This window comes from Tympanuchus pallidicinctus, unplaced genomic scaffold (assembly GCF_026119805.1).
Source record: "Tympanuchus pallidicinctus isolate F22 unplaced genomic scaffold, pur_lepc_1.0 scaffold14, whole genome shotgun sequence".
Lineage (NCBI taxonomy): Eukaryota > Metazoa > Chordata > Aves > Galliformes > Phasianidae > Tympanuchus > Tympanuchus pallidicinctus.
The window spans coordinates 2,917,160-2,935,149 of record NW_026294659.1 but is presented as its reverse complement, the minus strand read 5'-3'; the positions used below and the strand labels follow the sequence as shown (position 1 = coordinate 2,935,149).

General features: G+C 35.2%; 1 protein-coding gene across 6 annotated transcripts in view; it reads right to left on the bottom strand.

The window, feature by feature from the left end:
* The window catches only part of CNKSR2 (connector enhancer of kinase suppressor of Ras 2), a 204,265-nt gene that overhangs the window by 103,226 nt on the left and 83,049 nt on the right, over positions 1 to 17,990 (bottom strand). For 4 of the 6 annotated variants that reach the window (XM_052673741.1, XM_052673742.1, XM_052673737.1 and 1 more), the window contains exons 6-8: positions 15,240 to 15,359; positions 8,665 to 8,724; positions 3,956 to 4,024 (exon numbers count right to left, since the gene is read on the bottom strand). In XM_052673741.1, coding sequence (XP_052529701.1) covers positions 3,956 to 4,024; positions 8,665 to 8,724; positions 15,240 to 15,359 — 249 coding nt within the window. The remainder of the gene's footprint in view (positions 1 to 3,955; positions 4,025 to 8,664; positions 8,725 to 15,239; positions 15,360 to 17,990) is intronic. The other 2 variants (XM_052673739.1, XM_052673740.1) reach the window with 2 other exon arrangements.

Sequence of the window (17,990 nt, the reverse complement as noted above, 5' to 3'; positions counted from 1 at the left end):
AAACATCTGAAACATTTTTGTAAAATTCTAAGATAGTTTTTTTTTCTCCAAATGAAATGGTATCTACTCCAAAATTGATTTTATGTGCATACAGACCAGAGTTTCATATATGCCTCAAGTTTAGTATTTCCTATCAGCTGGAATTTGCTAGCTCCCCAGAAAACCTGAGTCTGTGGAGGTTGAACTGCTCATTGCTCACTGAAACTTAAAAACCTGTTCCTTTCTTTTTCTATGCAAGAATAAAGTTAGGACAATATCTGGAAAGATTTCATACTATTCCTATATGCTTTGCTTTACAGAAATGCAAGATTCAGTCTTGTAAATACATCCATAATGTTTCAGATGAATTTTAGTAACATCTCAAATTTTTTGAACTGTAAACGCAAAAATAATTTCAGCAACCAACTCCTTCTGCCCTGGCTCAGTTCCCGAGAGTCCAAAGGAGTTCCTACATTAAAGAACACACCATAGAAAAGCTAGGTGTTACTTACATGAGTCCAAAAAACCTACACATAAAACACAGTAGCTTCTACATGAAACAAGTCAATAATTCCTCGTATTTGCCTATTTTGCCAAACTGAACAATGTTTTTCCCATCATCTTTATTTACATACATTCTGATGAGTTTTAGCTAATTAACAGCAAGTGAAGAAATCCACATCTATCGTGCCATACCATAATTGTATGAAATCCGTGCCATATCACAGTTGCTTTAAGGTATAAATAACATGCAAAAATCTTCTCCTAAACATAAAAACTATTCATAGGAGATGACACAACAACAGCCTGTCATTCAGGAATCCTGCTTCTCAGTGTATACACCTAATGGTTTCTGCTTTCAATAGTTTCTGCTCAGACTGATCACTTATGCAATCAGAAAGAATACTGCAAACAGTAATAACTCATGTTTCTGCACGTTCAGTTGACTAAATGGAAGATTATCTTGAGGCAAAATACACTCTTGAATTATATATAGGAAGTAATGCAAGCACTGAAGTACAGTGAAAATTCTGAACTGCCTCAATAACTCCTTTTAGTTTGCCTTGGAACTGTTTTAGAAAGCCAGGCTTTTAAAGGAGATTAAAAATGGAATTTACATAAAAGTTTAAGAGAATGCAGTTCTTTGAATTCTAATGGAAGAGCTATGCCTTTAGTTACAGAGCTACATAAAACACTCTAACCTGCAAGACAAAACTGACAGAAGATTCAGCTATCTAACATCAATAAAACACAGGTTAAAAGGGACATTTTTCTGAATATTAACTTTTAATTGACTTTAGGCCTAGTTTTATTATTTCTTTGTTTTAAAAATTCAAAAAATATTTACATTCCAAGCTTCCTGCCAGTAAAAGTGGAATAAATCCTGTTTCACATATTTTCTTACAACACAGCAAAAGACTTGGGTAATCATGTGAAATCCTTTGATTTCACTGCCAGATGAAACACGATGAAAATAAAGCACTACTGCAGCAAGCAAAGAGAGGATGTCAGTAGAGAACTTACAATTAGTTGACATCCAGTATTAGGATGCTTGTACTAAAAAAAAATAATAATTTAAGTCAACTTAAACTATTTGCCTAATTTCAGAATTCTCATGATTAAAATGTAAACCTGGTAAAAAGTGTTAGTTACCAGGTTGAATTTCTGAAATAATTACATGGATCTCCTCATATGTATACTAATACTTTGAAACACACAGTACTGAAAGTTGGGTATTAATTTTGATAGCATACATTGAAATGTCAGAAGAAAATATGGAAGAAGAGAACTTTAAAATAATTTTTTGAAGTTTCCTTCCTTTTCTTTCTGAAGCTTGATTCTCCAATTACAAGACATTATCCTAAGAACACTTACAGGTGAACAATACTTTACAAGACCTACCCGCAGTTATTTCTGCAACTTGTGTAATACTGAAATGATACATACAAGAAGCAACTGCTTATGATTGCAACTACTGAGCAGTATATGTAATTTGAAACAAATAATTCAATAAACAGAAAAGTTATAAGGAAACATCTTCAGAATTCTTCAATTCCAAAGCAAGAATCACTATAAGCGAGAATACTTCTCACAAAAACAGATTCCTAGAACTGTAAGTTAAATTCCTCATGATAGTGTACAAAACAACTGATTAAAACTTTTGTCAAAAGAAATAAAACCCCCCAAAATAGATTTTTAAAAAGTCAATACTTGTAGAAAATATTGAATACTTTGGCTCCAGAAATTGGATGAATGTAGTATACCTTTGTAAAGGTAATACAGAAGGTGTTATTAAGTTTTACTGTGGAAAGTCAACAGTAAAACACAAGGATGTTACCTGTATATAGTATCAAAGTTGCCAATTATTTTTTGATAAAATGAAGAAGGAAAATATGCAAATGTATGATATAGCCTATTTCTATACATAACTTTTACATCAAATGTTACCTCTTAAGAGCTTCTCTAAGCTCCCTATGTTCCTCTTTCCTAGAATTAAAATCAACTTTACTTTTTCTTTCCTGCACCTCTCAAAATATAGTTTCACTGATGCAAAAGCCAAAATACCTAAATCCTACACTCAGAATTATATCCAGGTATGAAAGAAAGCTCATCTTAAGCCCTGCCATAGTGTTTTTATTAATTGTTTTAGGAGTATAAATCTGATCACTTCATCAAATAAATGCAGTATAGATATGTCAAGAAAACTAGAATTAATACCTGGTTGACTGAAAATTTCCAAATTGATAAGCAAACTCTCTATGGTATAGCACCATCAAAAATGGTGTAAGAAATGAAGAGTGTAACAGTATTTCATAACATTTTTCATATAAATTGGCATTTAATAAGCTTTCTTTATGCAGAAAGAAAGAAATTAGTGATCAACAATAAACATAAGTAATCATGGCATACAACACTTATGAAGAAATGATCTTGGGGGAAAATACTAAAATTCACCCAGATCTGGTATGATTTATCAATTTATATTGCCTAGTTCAAAAGATAGCTTCTCATCAGTTAAGTTACGCACACGCACAGTATATTTGATATCAAATTTAGCTGGAGGATATGCTGAAATATTTTACTAATTTGTGCAGAAGAGCTGATATGATGTACAGTGGCCTAAAGCTATAAGAGGAACCCTATGGGGAATGATGAAACACACTTTTAACAAATGCTTGCTGTATTAATAATGGAAATCTAGGATCATTTTCTATCATTTAAATTGTTTGCAAGGACATACGTAGTTAATACCCTAAACTGACTCATAAATCTTTAAAAAAGCTTATACTTGAGACAAAGAATAGCTGCTTTCTATACTGACAATCTGCTCTTTTCTTAGCTAGTTAAACAGTTCACCAGTCTTGAAGTCATCATACATCCGTGAACATCTGTGAACATACATCTGTTCACAGAGAAATCAATTTGCCTGGTATTAGTTACATCTGCATATCATATCCCAGATATTTGTCTCATCTTTTCACGTCTGAAAAGTTGTATTCATGTTAAGTTAAACACCCTTGGCACAATGTAGGAATTTAAACTGTTGTTGTTCTTGAAAGCCACTTTCTATATATCCCAGCAGATTCAGAAAAATAAAAGCTTTTCAGCTTCTATGAGTTACCTTTGACCGCAGATACACAAGGTCATAATAGTTTCATCTTTCCTGCATGCCTTCAAACCAGACCTTCTATCACACGAAAACTAACTGTTAATTAACAGAACATAGATAAGCAGAAAACCCTACCATACCTCCTAAGTTTCCATTATCTAGTCTGACTTCACGATAACTCCAGTGATACTCAGATGATTAGGTCTTAAGTTAAGAACTTGAGAATTATGCATTATCAGAAGAGAAAAGATGTTAAAATAAGCAAAGATTTATAAAAACACATTTTTCTACACATTCCTTCCATACATATACTGATGGGCCATGACACCTCTATCTGCAATTGACACAGAACATAATTATACATACCACAGTTTGGTGGTTAACTTGAATCACTTCATCTCCAGCATGGATTTTCTTGCACCGATCTGCAGGTGACTGAATTTAAAATAAAAGAGATGATAAAGAATACAGTCCTTACTGGTCATCATCTCTCTTTCAGCAGTATGATTGCTAAGGTATGTAGATCAGGTTAGATTGATAATTACATTCCACTGTGAAACGAACAATTAAAGAAACGTTTAATAAATCAATTCATTGTTGTTGGTGAAAAATAATATGTGCTACTGTACACAATACAATCAACTGTTAAGGAAGCTATGTACATATATTATTAAAGGATAATCAAGTCTTAAAAATTTCGTTATCATTTCATTCCACTCAAAGCCACCTGATATCTCTCAGGTCTTAACAGATAGTTAAGAACCTATCAAGGCGAATTTGAAATTGCTTCATGAAAAAATTTCCCAACATTGCCTTTTGAGTTACTTTTAAATATTTCAATAGATTCAAAAGAACTTCAGTAAATCACTGCTCTTAGAAGAACAGACAAAGAAAAGAAGTTTAGGCCAGCTACTAGGCAGGAAGATCACGTAACTTACACGGTAACTTAGTGTCTTGGTCATTATTATGGTGAAAGTACTGAAGTACTGAAAAAAGCAATACAATCCTAAGATAACACTTTCAAGAAGCAAAGTAGCTTTTTTCTTTGCTTTTGCCTTAAAAAAAAAAAAAAAAAAAACAAAAAAAAACAAACCCAACAACCACAACCCAAAAACAACAAAAAAACACCCCACAAAACACGCAACAAAAAGAAAACCAATCAACAGAAGAACCTTTATCCTCTTCTACTACCTATATTTACAGTAGATCAGCTGTTTTCTGAGGCAAGAAAAAAAACACCAAAAACACACACAAAAAACCCTTATGTTTGAAGGAAAATAACTTCCTTAAGCTTTTCGTAGAGTGACAATTCTATCTTTCTCTCAATACTGTAGCCTCCAGCCTATAAAGTCACTTAATCAACTGAAAGGCAGAAGTTGAAATTGACAATCTAAAAAAAGACCCAAAAACAACATGTTGTTCAGGAGCAGATTTTCAAATACCTGCTATGAATTCTAAAGGAATAAAGAAAATGAAATTAATTTTCAGGTAAGATAACACATAGTCTTGATAACATGCACCAAGGCTGCTAAGTGGATTGTTTGTGATAACCTGTGTACTACATTCCATGTTCAAAATACGTGTTCCATAGCTGTGCTATGACTTTCTAATGCAATCTCACGTGCATCATGGCTTGAATTAAGAATGGTGTTTAAAAGAAACTGAGAAACCCAAGAGAAATATGTGTCTAAAAGATATGTCACTCACAACACAGTTCTAGGAGGCATTGTTTACAACATCCTAAGTCAAGATAGGCTGGTAGAAGTGTAATTTTATTTACATAAAGAAAAGCTGCCTTGGCTGATCAGCACTATTTCCTGGGGGAAAAATTTTAGCACTAACAACTGTGTACCAAGAATCTACCTTCTGTCTGATGCTTCACCACTCACACCTGCTCATTCACTCTGCTAACAATCTTTACAGTCCTGCTGCGTAATATCACTATTTTAGATCCAATATTTTTACACCTAAGAATTTCAAAATGTCTATGCTAGAGAATCCTGTGTCGCTACCCTTGAACATAATGGGATTTTATTACAATATCATCTTTCTCCTGTACTGACTTCAGCATTTGCAGCTTAAATCTCGACAAAACTGGTATTTCTTGTGCAGCAGTTTGCTGAGACAGTAAAATAAAGGGGAATCTTCAGACTGGAAAAGTCTACTGTAAAGAAAACAAATAAATGATTGCAATTATGCTTGGAATACAATTCAACATGACAGTGAAATCATTTATACTGGAGTCTCAAGGCTGTTGTTTTATGAACAAGTTTCAATTTCTTAATACTTTTTTGACAAGAATACACAAGTTAAGAAATAAAATCTTTTATCATTATTTAAGGAAAATAGAAGAGCATCGATTAACTTTTTTTTATTATGATTTTCTGATCTTTAAGCAAAGCATCAATTTGTGAAGCTCTAAAGGGAGAAATACTGTGTCACATGACATCGTTAGCTAATAATTTAGTTTAACAGGGACTTGAACAGATGGAAGTACCTGTTGCTGATGCTTATCCATTCGTATCATATAAGCTAATCGAAATCAAATTTATTCTTCAAAATGCATTTAGTTTTGATCTTTAGGTTAAATGTTGTCTTTGTCCCATTCCCCCAGTACACCAAAACTGTCTGAAAGACCAACTCATACAACCCTGCTCCCATTATTTCTCTTGAAAGGCCTGTCTTCTCTGAGTATACCCTGCAAACCCAACCAGTGGACCATGCATGCATGAGAACACTGGATCACATCCTTTCAAGTTACAATCCTGCTGTAGATGTAGCCCATGACGTTTCTTAGAAAGCATTATTTTCTATTAGAAAAACAAATTACCAAATGATTTTATTTGGAGGATACATTTGTTTTGTCATTTAAAAGACTGTCTCTAATTTGGTCTAGACAGGCTACTCAGTATGAAAGCTGTAATCTCTTGTTGGAATAATGCATCCTTTAGAATTGTTATTTTCAAACAAGAGTGGGAAGACACAAACCAGAAAATTGCTCTAATGCTACAGGATCACTAGACAGAAGCTCTTCCAGGGCAGTGACCTGTAAGAAAATTTGGTCTCTCATACTTCAAGACTGAGAGCTCCACTAATCTCAACTGTAGAACTGATGTGTTGGGAAAGATGGCTCCTAATGCTGAATGGCAAGATGCAAATTCAGTTTTGTAGCTGAACATCGAAAACTTCAAATTGCAAATAGAGAAAGCAGAACTGTGGATTAAAATGCTATGTTAGATTAGACAGCTAGTATTGCCATACTACTGTGTTTATTAAAAAGACAAGTGTTTCCCTGAGATCTGTCAGGAACATGTCAGATAAAAAGTTGTGCCAATGTCTTACTACAATGAGCAGAATTGGAAAGATAAAGGCTGTAAACTTTTGTTCAGAAGGAAGAGATTTGCACTAGAGTTTTCCTAGAACTTCAACTGCACCAAAAATGGTAAATGGGGCAGCATCAATGAATCAGATTGAATCTGCATCATCACCACCTTACGCTGACCATGATGCTTAGATGTTTCTCCTCACATCTATCAGAATCATGTTACTTCTTCATTAAATAAAGTGGCTAGCAACTGTGTGTTTAAAAGAACACACACACTTTACTTTCTCTAAGGCACAACTCATTTTCACTAACATTTTAACACACAACAAGCTTTTCCCTAGATAGCAGACTGCAGTTTCTTGGTTTGCTATGAGAACCTTAGGGCTGTTACAATGAATGAGCATCAGTAACAAAAGCAGAAAAGCCATCATAACTGAAGCTTCCTGACATGGTTCTAAATTACATTCATGAATCACAAAAGATAAATGTTTTGAGGGAATGCATTAAGATTATTTTTATCATCGCCCCTGGGAAATTAAAACCACCATTAGCGACTTAGAGAGAAATGGTTCCTTGTATAATCAGATATCCAGCTGTAAAAAGCATACTCTCTTACGCTTTCTAGAGTTGGCTCAACTATGCTTATGCTGTTTTTTAGCTTTGCTAATTTTACTGATGGTATTTGGAGTTTCAGGTATAAGTACCTACAATTTTTATTTCAAGGGTAAATTTCCATGTACCTTCCTTATTCTTGGGCAGCATCATGAGAAGTTCTACAACAGATATCATTTGCTGGATAAAACATGGATATCCTGCCCATATCAAAAGGAAAAAAAAAAAAAAAGAGAGAGCCTATCAGATGGCAATTTCTATGAAGGGATAAAACAGCAATCCCATTTTATTCAGATTTTAACAGAGCCTCACTGAAGATCAGATGTAACAGCTGCAAATAGTGTGCAGGTAGTTTCACAATATGACACGGTAACAGAATAAAACATTTCTGACAGCTTTAAGAAAGTGCCATCAAAATCTTCACAAAGAAGAAAAATTTTGAAAAAAATTTGAAACAGTTCAGTATTGTTTAGTAGGTTGTTCTGTGTTTATTGAAGTTTATAATGATCACCTTGCTCATTTCTTAACAGCATGCTATTACCCTATACGTGGTGGACAAAAAGGCATATTTCAGCAGCTGAAAATTGGTCTATTGCGTTATGCTTGCTGTTTAATACTTTCAGTGAGAATTAGTACACCAGTAATAAGTGCTCCTTTCAATAGGCATTGCTCAGTTCATGCAGAAACGTGTTTATTTGTCAATATGGAGGCACATCTTCACTTCCATGCACTTATTTATTACAAAACAAAGCTTGACATATGGAAAATATAAAAGCTGTTTTTCTAATACTGCAGCAAACTCCAGCATTTCGATCTACATATAACAAAGATTTACCTTTTTTTCCACAGAGCAAGAACTCCAAGGTAACCACCTCTTATTTCAATCAACTGAATCATTTTAGGTGTCTTACAAGAGCAAATCAAGACTGATTCTCCTGGTTCTCAGCTGAGAACTACTGTTTCAATTCTGAGATAAACAAGCAAAAGCATTTCTGCTGCCCAACATGCTACTGGTCCTCATCAGCCAACTAGCACACTTTCACAAGCAAAATGTAGTCTACAGCAAAGGGAAAGCATAAACCACAAGTAATGTCAAAAAGGCTTCCAGGCCTGTACGTACAGTATTAACAATACTTACATTTTCTGTTGTTCCAGTAATTACATGGAGACCATCATATGTTGACTTAATGTACATACCCTAAGAAAAAGACATTATGGGAAAGAATTTTTAAAGTGTTTCACAAATGATCACCATCCAAACATAACTTGCATATCTCTAAAAGAAAAGCCTTTTTTTCCCCCAGATTTGGTGGACTTTTAGTACAGGTCACAAGGAACCAGTATTTGGGCAGGACGGGTCTCTCTGACACACATAGAGAACAACAGCCCAAATGATTCCAGCCCTAATTAGCAAGAGTAGCCTAAAAATTACTACAGTCACGTCCATAAATACTTCACAGCTTTCTTTTGCTTTGGAAGCCACAGAAGACTAGAGTCCAGTCCACACAAACATACCTTTCAAACCGATAACCAATGCTGTGAAGCATGCTGGCAAAATGAATCTAAGACTTGCTGACTGTCTTTACTCATCTCAGTGGCAGTTCAGCTATAAAACTGAATAATGACAACTTAAACATCAACTTTATTTTATTATCAACTTCTTCCATAAACTATGGAAGCAAAGGGATAGCTTATGGACAGTGACAAGTTCCTACATGGGTACTTTGGGATAGAACCTCAAATCTGTTTTTTCATCAAGTTAAAATTGGAACATTTTAATAGCAATCTCCAAAATAATTCAAAAAAAGGAAAAAGGAGAGAATCGACATACACCACATGTTTATCAATTTCTGAGGAAGTTCTCTTTCCTTAACTACTTCAGAGGAAGCAAGTAAATACTGAGCACTCAAGCAAATGTTATCTCCATCATCATCTCTTTCTCCTCTTAAGCAGAGCGCTACAAAGAAACCTGTTTCTAGTTGATGAACAGGGTGCATATACCAGTGATAAATGGTAAAGAGTGAAGATGACTTATCCATTTTAGCTAATCTAATTTGGGACCAGAATTCACAAACATTGATAGTGGAAAAGAGGAAGTATTCCCTACTTAAGGTGGTGACATTAGAACCAGAAAAAAAAATATATATATATATATATATATATATATGCGTTTCTTAGGAGGCAACGCTCAAAATTAACTTTTATTTTGCTTGGCACAATGTTAGAAAAAACTTCATCCCTGAAAGAGTGGTAAAGCACTGGAATAGGCTGCCCAGGGAGGTGGTTAGTCACTATCCCTGGAGGTGTTCAACAAACGTAGATGAAGTACTAAAAAAATACAATTCAGTGAGTAGCATTGGTAGCAGGTAGATGGTTGGACCAGATGATCTTAGAGACCTTTTCCAACCTTTATGATTCTGTGCGACAATAAGAGCATGAAATCTTGTTGTCATATTGGGCTGCCACAGCTGGAAGAGCACAAAGGAAGGATCTGTTCTCTGAGGCAGGTAAGAGCCCCCTAACATTATTCTTCACCTTCTACCTCCTCTATCCACCTTAAATAACATTCCATTGATTGTCTCCATGCACGTGGTTTCCTCAGTCATATCAAATACAGTACAGACATTTCTTATACAGTTACCCTCACAACACCCCTGTGAGGTAGGGAAACACTAATATACACACATTTTAAAGACAGAGTAATGAGTCACATAGTAGATACGTTGTTTTTGAGGTGTGGGGGTTTTTTGGGTTTGTTTGTTGGGATTTTTTTTTTGTTTTGTTTTGTTTTTTTTTTTTTTTTTTTTTGTTGTTGTTGTTGTTTCTAATCCCTACCCCAAACAAAACAAAAAACAGCATAACATCACTCTTAAGATTGCGATCTAAGTGACCTGACCAGACACCATGCAACACGGCAAGAGTTGAAACCACAGTGCTGGCAGGAATTATGTGTCAGGTTCACGCAGAGCAATATCTGAAGGAAGTCACAGTTTTGTTTATGCCAACAATAAGTTACTGCTTTCAAGTTAAATATCAAAATGAAAGCATAGGATAAAGTTTCACACTTAATATTAACTTCATGTTCAATTTCATGCATTATTCTGAAGGATGGTAAAATCTTCTAAGTATGCTATTGTGGAGTAGCGAACATTGTATCCAATCTAATCTTTCCTAGAAATCTAAAAGAACTTCAAGAAGCAAAAGAGAGTAAAGATTTTTGAATTTTTTTCTTTAAAGGCTAAAATCAAGACACTGCACATCAGAAGAGAAGCTGTAATAAATTCTGCACATGCAAAGTTAAGAAGAAATGTTACACTGATACTATGCCACATTATTTGAAAGAACAAATACCAGTCTGTTTACAAAACAGCTTTTAAATGGGGAGAAGTAACATTTTGCCATTTCCAAAAGAAATGCAATGGAAGATGAGCTACCCCTCCACACACGCACCCCACTGCTTGCTTTTAGTGAATCATGCATCAGAAACGGTACAGAAAAGAGATAGGACACGTTTCCTCTGAAATGAAAGAATACCAAAACGTTTAGTTTTTCCTCCCTGCCTCCTTGTGGCTGCACAGTATCAACAAGACTCTTAATGATCAGTGTGTACCATTCTTTCCACTAAAACAAATTGGCAGATACACAGCTTCTATATTCAAAGACAATGCCAAAGATCCTAAGAACTTCTTTAATCTGAGGGATTCTTACAAAAGAAAAAGTAATGCATTTTATATGGCTAAGATAACTACAGAAACCATCCTGGGAATAAACAAGAACAAACAAATTCCTTGATTAAAGATCAGGTAACTTGTGCTTCATTACATCACAGATTGTTATGATCAGTTATAGGCAGAAATCCAATTTCAAACCACTTAATACATTTTATCTTAGTATAAACTATTTTTTAGTTAAGGCTTCAAAAAACAATGACTTTTTTTTTTTTTTAAAGAACTTGCTTTACATTTAACTCAATTTACTCAATACTGGATGGAAAACACAAGAAGATTTAAATTCCATTTTTCATGTATGTAACTGAGTTGTTACTTTCTCCACGATTACATCTTAATGCAGTCCCCTGAACTGCATTAGCCTCTTTAGCCATGAACGTGCTCCAAAAGTGCAAAAGTAAACACACAGCTCAAAGTAAACCTGAGTATCTTAGCTCAGCCCTAGAGCTTAAGTATGATTAGTAAAGACCAAAGTCCCAGCAGTTCTCAAAACCCTATTCATAGCTTCCCCTTCCCTCTCCCCCCCATCTACTCCAACATTTCAAGACAAATAAGAGGAAAAGTATCAGGAACTGGTAGTACACTAGATGCCTGAAAAATACTTCCCAACTGGACACCCACCAACGCAGTTTTAACCAGCTGCTCTTCCCTACACATAACTTCTATTTCATGAGTGCATTTTCTCATAGCAGGCCCATTTTGTGTTTGCTTTAGCAAGCAAAGGGGAAACAAGAACAACCAGTCTAATATTCAGGTATATTCACCTTTGCATTTCTGAATCTAGCAAATTAGGTGAATTGCTTAAACTTGAAGTCATATCACAGAACTCATTAGGTTTGTTATCACATCCATTAACTGACTAGTTTTAGTTTCTCCTGTTTGTATTTGATTTTCTGCCTAATTTGTGCCACAGTTCTCCAGTATTGTTCTGTATTAAAAAAAAAAAAAAGTGAAAGAAAAGGCACTGTTGAAGAAAAACCTCCCCAAGAAAAGTGCTATTTATAACTTGCCTTTTGTCTAGAAGTAGTTGTGTAGTATTCTGTTTCTTTGCTAAACAAACTTGTTTTTAGTTAAACTAATATTTTTAAGTCTGTTTCCTGGCAAATGATATTATAGAAATAAGACTGGCTAGCTTAGATAGAATCAATATGGGAAAAATACACAAAACTGGATTCTACTTCGTGATACAGATGTAACAATTTTTAGAAGAATTTTATACTCTGACAGATCCCCTTTCACTCTTACTTCACAATCACTGTAGGATGCATCTCTTTCTGCAGTAACACCCATTTGTGAACACATATGCAGTCATTCACGTGGGAAGACTAGGGATAAAGAAAGGAGAAAAAAAAAAGATAAAGAGCAACACCAAAACTCACCCATGTTTCATACAAGCTTTACCCAGTACACCAGAATTTCTCCATATCACATCCAAGGAACATCCTTCCCAGACTATTTAGTTCATTTCCTGATAACCATTTTATAATTATAATAAGACATTGTATGTAGCAAATTTACCTCTTCCTTCTGATAATTGGATGATTTCCACAGAAACAGTTCAAATATAGTAAAAGAACTGCATGTTGATTAAAACACACTGATGGTGTTGCTATTTCTTTAATGTTGTAAAAGGTCCAACCATTTTCTCTATTCCACCTTATATTTGCCATATTATTTTAGGGAAATAGCATTGTTTTCCAAATTTCACATTTATTTTTCTTCTTTTTCATTCCCTGATCTGTTTTCTCTTCTTAGATATTAAATTCAAGATATTTTAAACATGCCACTTATGCTAGATGACGAAGCATCTTCCAAGTCAACAGTCATCCATGCCCTTTTGCTTTCTCCTTGAAGTCTTTTCAGCTTTATAGAAGACTTTATTTAGTGAGCAGTAAGGCCAACATAAAACTGTCATGTGGGTCCAAAATGTAGAACACTGTTGACAATAATCCATTTTCCATCTCCAACATTTCATGAATCCTGGAAGAAGGTCCAGAAGGTCACATTCACCCTGCTTGTGATGTACAAGCACTATTAAAACTCCACACTCCACCTTTACTTCTTAAAATGATACAAAGAGCGCTCTATCTTAACTGAAAGATATTAGTGAAATGACTAAATAAAATATCAGTAGCCTAGAAACAAAGCTTTTGTACAAAGCCCCAAGATGATATGTTAGTAAGACTGTAACAAACAGATAGGTACAATATGTGCTTTTTGGTGCAAAATATGTAGTTCTTGATTCCTGCTCTGGAGAGCTCACAGTCTAAAGAAGCCAGTACAATACAGGGCAAGAGAATAGTCGCACATGGGGAAGCATAAAGGGGAAAGAAGTGCACTCTGTGGAAGCAGGTTTGTGTCCTTCTAAAGCCTGTATGCAGCATAATAGGTACTTCTCAATTTTTTTAATACATACAATTATTTTTTAAACGACAATGACGTGGTCAGCATCAAGACTCTGTTCAATTTGTTCGCAGACATTTACTAAAAAAAACTAAAAATGGTACCAGACAAGACAGACAGAGGGTAGAAAACAGAGGGGCAAGAGGTTATCTATCTCATCATCTGGCAAGCAGGAACAGACCCTTGTTCTTGTTTATATAAAGTATTGGTCTTATCATTTTTCAGTAACTGGGGATATCACTACCCTACAGAAAGGCTTAAATAAGTAAAAACAAACAAACAACAACATAGTCACAAGGCAGAACAGTAAAGAAATAAGGAAAAGCTAAGATAAAATTGGACAGAACTCCAAAAGAGGTGGCTGAGAGAAAGAAAAAAAACATTTCCTCATTACAGCAGAAGATCTAGAAAGGCTGACTGCAGCGAGCTGGCAGAAGAGTGAGAAAATTACAGGAGAAAAGAGAGTCCATGGAAAGCTGAAATCCTGGAGGAACAGTCTGAAATGCATTCAGAAAGGAAAAGAAAGCCAGTGGTGGAGGAGAAAACAAATAGTAGACCAGAAAAACAGTATGAGGCAATACGTACGTATCCAGAAGTGCTTTTTTACTTATACTGTAATCGTAGTTTACCAGAAGAGGGGAAAATTAGCTTAGTGTATAATTAATCTAAATACTTTGGCATACCAAATTTGGAAAAAAATTTAAAAAAAAAAGGAAAAAAAAAAAGAAAAAACTCCGATCTTTAATACAACAAACCCACAAGCTAGAATACTCTAAAACTACACCATCCAAACAACAACTTAGAAACCTACTGCTGAGAAGAGCACAGCAGTGATTTCTCTTATTTAAGTAAATGGACTGAGAATAAACTTGGGATTAAGCTGCAAAAGTTATTTCATTAGGCAGAAAATGGTTAACTGTACTTTAATCAACTGCTTTCGCCAAGGATTGTGGAAAGATATATTAGTAGTGATACACAGCTGTACAGCTGTAACTGTTATCTATTGTGTTCTTCATGCAATGAGTGTTGGATACCACAAACAAAAGATATAAGTCAACTCTTGAGCAGCAAACACAGGCTGGCTGCACTGAGCCTTTACAACCACCTGATTAAGCGTGCAGAGTTCTTGCTATAAAATTCAATAAGCTACTTCTCAGCAGTGCTGCACAGCCTCTGGATAACTTACAAAACAGCTTTATATCCCTGCGATACTATGAGGCATATTCCAGAATTTGACAGTTTTTGTGCATAAGCCCACACAAACTTCTTGGTTGAGTTGATCTTAGTAATTTAAATCCCTTCAGACTTAAAGATGCTAGAACAATCTGAACCATTTCTTAGAAGCTGGTATAAATGACAAGAACTCCTCATTCATTTCTTCTTGTTCACTAAATTTTCACATACATTGTTCAGCCATACAAAACGCTTCCCTACTGGCCCAGCTGCATGAGAAATCAAACTATTTTCAGACTTGAAAAAAAAAGTCTAAAAAGTCCTATTCATTTCCATATATACAAATTGTTTTGTTATTTGTTACTCTCTTATCATGGATGATGTGTTTGATTAACTGCGTACTTCTTACCAGCCCTTCACTTGGCTTGATGTTTGTAAGCTGGATCACTTCAAGGTGGGCCGACTGGGAAACCAGGGGATCAGAAGAGAGTGAGATGATGTGGTCACAGACGCCAGAGAGAGTTTTACACTACAAAGAAAAAAATAAAAAGCCGTAATAAGTATACCATTACTAACTGTTTACTATTTAACCTACAACTTGAAATATCACATTGTTAAAGAAATCAGATTAGGGAAGGAAAATAGAGGCAAATATTCTTGCTTCTCAGTAAAGACAAAGGGACCACGTGGGCTGCTCCCATGCCCTCCTAGAGTGAGGTGAATACTTTTGTCCTGTACTCAGGCAGACAGGGAGTGAGTGCATGGAGACCTCCAAGCTGCTCTCTCCTCGTGTTTTTCACAAAGCCATTAAGTGCCCCAGGCCCCGTTATGTTCAGTTGAAAGTGCAGACATTCAGCACAGATGACAATCAGGCTCTTAACAACCATGGGCAACTACCATTAACTCTGAAGTTTATTTTGTACTCATAAAACATGCTAATTGACTTTGGACTGAGTTTCTCATCTTCTGCTGGTGCCAAGTATGATTTACTATTGCAGGCACAAAGATGACAATAAATAACCGCTTCACGATGGGATAATTCTTAAACCTGTTATCCTTGGCAGCCTCCTTACAGCAAGATAGAGACAGAAAAAAGATTCTAAAAGGACTGGAGCTGTCAAATGGGTGCTTTCTATTTTCTCATATCTAACTCCCTCTTGTCAGAGGCAGGGAAGTTGCGATTAATTATTTGTTAGCCTTCTCTCATGTTTCCGTAAGCAAGCAATTTTGAGAGCTCCAGTGTTTTCTACGGAATCCCCTTTCAGCAGCTAAAACCAATTTTTTAGTTCCGGTTTCAGTGTGTTTTGTCAGAGAATTTGGGGATTAGAACATTCTTCTGGTCCCATAACTGCAGGTATCAGCAAAACCAGTGAAGAGGCAGCTTAACTGCCTTTACATGCAAAAGATTAAATTTAACCCATCTCTTCAAATGACTGAAACCCAACTACACCCAATTGCTGCACCAACTACTTCTCCAAGATTACAAAGCATACTTTTTAAGGTACAGGCATCTACAACAATAATATAGAAATAGGGTATAAAACTGGATATAATCTCCACCGACAAGTAACCCTCGTAATTCTAAATGCCAAACTGCAAATGCCTTATGGAAAAAGGAAAGTAAAAAAGCTGCTGTGAGAAAAAAAAAAATCAAAAATAAAAATGCAGTGACAGTGGAAACTTAATCTTGTTGCAGACCATCACATTGAAGTTTCCTCCTCAAACTTGACAATCGGCTGGAAAATTTTATATTGTATAGATGGATTACTTTATTCAACAATAATACGAAACATGAATAATTAAAATCAAATGGAAGACATAATGAAACATTACCAATGTGACCTTCTTCCAGAGATATTACATTCAAGCACAGACATTCACAAACACAAATTGCTTCTGCTTTGTTTGTATTTCACGTCACAGCATTGTTAATGAAAAAAGAAATTTAAGGTTTGGTGCTTTACCTGAACTAGGGAGAATTCGAAAAGCTATAATGATCAACTTGACCACAAAGTTCATTTTTTTTTAAGACTTTTTGGATAAAAGAAAACTGGTTTGAGCTGAAATTTACAAAACGGTAAAAATGATATGAAATTCCATAACAAATGAAAACTTAGGGTTTTGTTGTTGACTTCTTTTGGTTTTAAATACAATGCTGGTATGTTACCTATACTTTCAATTCTCTTGCAACTGCACCGAAAAGAAATGAAAAATTCTTTTTAGAAACTTAGAGGATTTAATCTCTCACATGCAAAATGAAAAGACCTACACTATGAATTATTGTTTGCTGATTAAAACTGAGCTTTTCATATACCTTTAGAATTGCTTTCTACATATATTTCCTATTAATTGCTTTAAAAACTACTAAGTTTACGGAGTGTGGGTGAAAATAAGGTGGAGTGAATATTTGTCAAAGGTTGCTCCAGGAATACTGGATGCAAAAATCAGCAAGTTAGTATGATTGAAAAAAATATCTGCAGTATACCTCTAGCATTCCTTAAAGATGTTTTATTTAAAATCTTTTGACATCATTAATGTTTATAAATATGTAAAGGGTGAGCGTAAGGAGATTGAAGCCAGGCTTTTCTCAGTGAGATCCGATAGGACAAGGGGCAATGAGTGCAAGCTGGAACACAGGAGGTTCCACACAAATATGAGAAAAAACTTCTTCAAAATAAGGGTAACACAACACTGGTATGGGCTGCCTGGAGAGGCTGTGGGGTCTCCTCCTCTGGAGACATTCAAAGCCCACCTGGTATACCTGATTCCAGGTGTTCCTGATCTGGCAGGGGCACTGGATTAGATAATCTTTTAAGGTCTCTTCCAACTCCTGACTTCTATTACTCTTTCCATCCTAGACATTAATTCTGCTGCCCAAGAGGATGGTATCCAGTACATTAGAAGCACAATAAATGAGCCACAGCAAAGTCTCTAACAGGGACTCTAGAGTTAGAGGATGTACTTTCAGATGAAGACTTCAGTACTATGACTTTTCTGAAATTTAAGCTCTCATTCAGTGGGAATGCATATACAGCTGGATTTCTAGGGGGAAAAAAAAAAAAAAAAAAAAAAAAGATATTAAGGGGCAAAACACTGCTGCATTTAAAAAAAAAAAAAAACATCTGCTTCATGCTTGTCCAGGTTGAGTACAGAGAACCTC